The sequence below is a fragment of the Fulmarus glacialis genome, unplaced genomic scaffold (genome assembly GCF_000690835.1).
Source record: "Fulmarus glacialis isolate BGI_N327 unplaced genomic scaffold, ASM69083v1 scaffold40686, whole genome shotgun sequence".
NCBI lineage: Eukaryota > Metazoa > Chordata > Aves > Procellariiformes > Procellariidae > Fulmarus > Fulmarus glacialis.
This window is the reverse complement of record NW_009216962.1, coordinates 3,367-7,216: the sequence shown is the minus strand read 5'-3', so window position 1 is coordinate 7,216 and position 3,850 is coordinate 3,367. Positions and strand designations below refer to the sequence as shown.

The following is a 3,850-nucleotide window of genomic DNA, read 5'->3' as shown; positions in this document are numbered from 1 at the left end:
TTACTGGTTTAGTTTTTCTCTGGGATGATGGGTGACGCTTTGTTGTTTTAGGTAGCACAGAGGAACTCCTCAGACTCCCTAAATCTCATCTCAGGAACTGAGTGCAGGGCCAGGAAGTGTCTTACCAGATATGCTTGCTCCCCCAGGTGTCCAGAAGTGGTCCTCAAAGTCTTGGATTTTTTACTTGAGGTTTGTTTTGTGATGGAGACAGTGTTGAAGTCTCACTGTGATGAACAGCACCCTCATCAGGCTGAAGACTTCCATGGGAAACATGAGCAGAACAGCAAGCTTTCAGGTATGTGCTAAAATAGGGATTGCTAACATTATGTTTTGTTGCTGACATGCTTCTTCATCACTTCAGGAAGTTTCAGCATCAATTATAAGCCTGTCTGTATATGGTCCTGTTGTATAAAGAATTAATGAAATGAAAACATTTGAGGTTGCTTTTGATTTTAAGCTTATTCCTGCTTTCCGAGTGTTACAAAACTTCAGCAGCAGTAGTTTGTCACAATTTGCTAACCTTACTATTTATTTATTACAGAATACGTTATTATAAGAGGATACCAGAATTCCAAAAAGGCAGTCCTTGAGAATAAAATTTTCTGACCAGACAAGTACACAAAAATAATATTTTTGCCTTTTAACCTATAATTGCCAGCCTTAGCCTTAAATTTCTTTAGATGTGTCTGTGTGCATAAAAATACTGTTCTTGCTCTTCCAGAGAAGGTGAACTACGAACATGTAGCTCTGATAGTGTTTTTGGTGCTTGTTTTTGGGTCTCTTTGTGAATGTACTTCAATCTGGACTTTCTGTACAATGCTTGCTCAGTAATTGTGGATGGTCAGCCAGCTTATATATAATGGCTACTGATTCTCCTAGAAATAGATAGTCCTCCGTCAGTCCGTTGCACATCCATGTCCAGAATTGCATAGAGTGATGCTGAATAATGTTTAATTGCCTCACTTCACAAATGCTTTTCATTCTAGGAAGTAAAGAAACTACTTTAAAATCTGCTTGCAGAAAATGTTGGATATTATTATTATACACTGGTGGTACAATGACTGTATGTCCTCTATACCTGGCTGGGGATTCAGGCCCCCAGAAGAGAACAGATCATGTTTATACTGCTGTCTATCAACACAGACAGTCACTGACTGTTTCTGGCACTTTTCGGGATCTTTCACACAAGCAGCTGTGTTGAGTTACTAAATGCTCTCAGTGCCTTGGGTAGGCACCGCTCTGGCCTAGGATCTGCAGCCTGTGTCACCCACTGTTAGTGCTCCGATAGCATTGAACTTTCCCAGGCAGGAGCCTGAATTCAGTGTTGGACAAAACAGAGTATTTGGCAGATTCTATAGCAGTTATTGAGAGAGCTTTTCATCATTGTTAGTATCTACCTTAGGACCGTTAGACTGGTGGCACAAAACAACCCAAAACCTGTTATAGCAAAGAAAGTAGAAATCTGCTTTTCTGAAATCTGACTTAAAAGATGTGCCTTTTGTGTCCTTGTTAGAAGTCTTGGTTTTTCCCAGAATTAAGTCTTTTTTTCCTAACCAAGCAACTTTACTGGAGAAATTCCAGTGCAAATTTTATGTTGTAAGTTACTGTCAGTATATTTTTTTTTTAGTAAAAACTGAAGCTTAAGCAACTCTCATCAGAAGCGACTAAAATGCAAGCGTTGGAACAAAACTGTAAGTTGCTTTATTTGGAGCAGTTTAGATAGCGAACTAGTTCTAAACGATGTTGTTCTAACAGAGCCTGTCAGAACTATATCACTGTTGAAAACAATTTTCTAGCTCTGTCCTGTGGCTACTGACCTCTTGGGATGAAGTTTATGTAAGATGTTTCAGAACCCAATAACAGGATTCTCTTCCTGAGGGGAAAGGCCTATGTCTTTGAGTGATGCAATAACATTCCCGTGTTAAGTTCTTTATAGTTCTGTTATGTAGTTTCATCTCTTAACGTCTTTTGAGTATTCCTGGGGAAAATGGAACACAGTACAAATATCAGCCTTTCCCCTTCCTGTATTTTCTGAAGATTCCAGAAAGCTTTCTTGAATGCCTTACATTTGTTATGAAATACATGGGCATTTGTGTAAAAAGTTGAAATTACTGTGCAAACTAAGTGGAAATACCGCTTTTTAAATGATAAAGCTTTTTATCCCAATTCTTTTTTTAGTGACAAAACAACAAGAATCACAGCAATAATAGATAAATTTCTTAATTTCTGAGCACGTGGGCAATATGAATGCTATCAATTCAAAAGATGTTATGTAGTAACTTCTTGAATTTTTAGTGTTATTTTCAACAGAAATTTTTACTATATTGACAGGAAAATGAAGTGATTCCTCAAACTTTCAATTTCCTACTTTTCAAGGTGTTTAACTTAATCTGGCTCTGTAAAATTGGGGAATAACCAGAATAACTGTACAGTTGACCAGTCTTCTGTAGCCTTTTCCTTTGGGGATTATTAGACACAGGGTCCTGTACACCTTGACTGTTAGTACAAGTCTGGTTATTTTTATTCTAGGATATTTTTGAAGATTTTAAATATGACTCCTAGCAGAACTGATTGACTTTTTACTTGTATTTGTTGATCAAAACAGTATCTTAAATGAATGTTAGCCGTTTTGGTGTGTAGTGTAGGGTTTTTTCCCATTCCTGAAATATCCCCCCTGAAATGACTTAAAACAAATTAACTTGGAGAAGCAGAGGGAACAACTTAAAGGAAAAAAATAAGTAAATGGATAGTAAGAGAGGCAGCAGGCTTCAGTTCTCAAAAGTATTTTTAGTCTGTTGGTTTTTATAAATTTTTGAAATTAAAAAAAAATTACAATCAAAAGTTAACATAACTTGAATTACCAACTAATTTATTGGGCTTCTACCAGGAAGAAAGGGTTCTTTAAGTAGACTTTCGATTTTGTTGCTGTATAAAGTGAGCTAACATAGAAGGTTGGGGATGCATGCTAATCCATACTTCGTTTCTAGCATATCATTCATATTTTGAAAATAGTTCTCATTCCTTGTGACTTACTGTCCTGGTAAAACATAGTACATTTTTATGTATACAATTGATATATTTATGTTAAATTTAATTTCTTATTTATTTTTAGGATGACAAATGTATACACAATTTTTTTCTTCCATTTGATTGACTTTCCAAATACCAGTTTGTGCTTACTTCTGTATAATAAAATACTCTTCACCCCTGGTTTACAGAAATTAGTCTGTAAACTACTTGTTTGTAAACTGAATGGAAAACTACATAATTTTTTAAAATAATACAGTACAACATCGTTGTTATGCCATCTAGTGATTGCAGCACAAAGTGCAGCAACTTAAATGCAGCGCAAACGTGTGTGTACTATTTTAAGTAACAGTGTGAAAGATTACATTATTGATCTTAAAAAAAAAAAAAAAAAAAAAAAATTCTTTTCCTACATTTTTTATTTGCATCCCATGGATGTGCTCCTGTGCTTATAGAAACAACTATTACAGTTTTGTCTTCTATGAAATTGACATTGCAAATCTGATGAAAACATTTATCGATGAGCTGTAAGTTGATGTCTTACTAACCAGAAGGCTTTTGCTCTCAGGAACTGCAAGGTGGCAGATAAGTTAAAAAAAAAAAAAAAAATTAAATGCTGCAGTTTATAAGGGAGTGTGATGAAGAATAATAATAATATCAAGTATGCAGATGGTAATGTCAGCAGGCATAGATACCCGTCTGCTGTTTTTTCCTCTGCTTATGTGAATTCACCGTCCTATGCACTGAAGTGTGATTTGTGATCTCAAATATAGATCAGATATTGAATCAAACAATAAAATTCCTAATTTACTTTCCCCATTCT

General features: G+C 35.5%; 1 protein-coding gene across 1 annotated transcript in view; it reads left to right on the top strand.

Annotated features, from left to right (window-relative positions):
* The first annotated feature begins 201 nt into the window (after positions 1 to 201).
* The window catches only part of LOC104078024 (cell division cycle 7-related protein kinase-like), a 6,695-nt gene continuing 3,046 nt past the window's right edge, over positions 202 to 3,850 (top strand). Inside the window, exon 1 of the mRNA XM_009579490.1 lies at positions 202 to 295. Coding sequence (XP_009577785.1) covers positions 202 to 295 — 94 coding nt within the window. The remainder of the gene's footprint in view (positions 296 to 3,850) is intronic.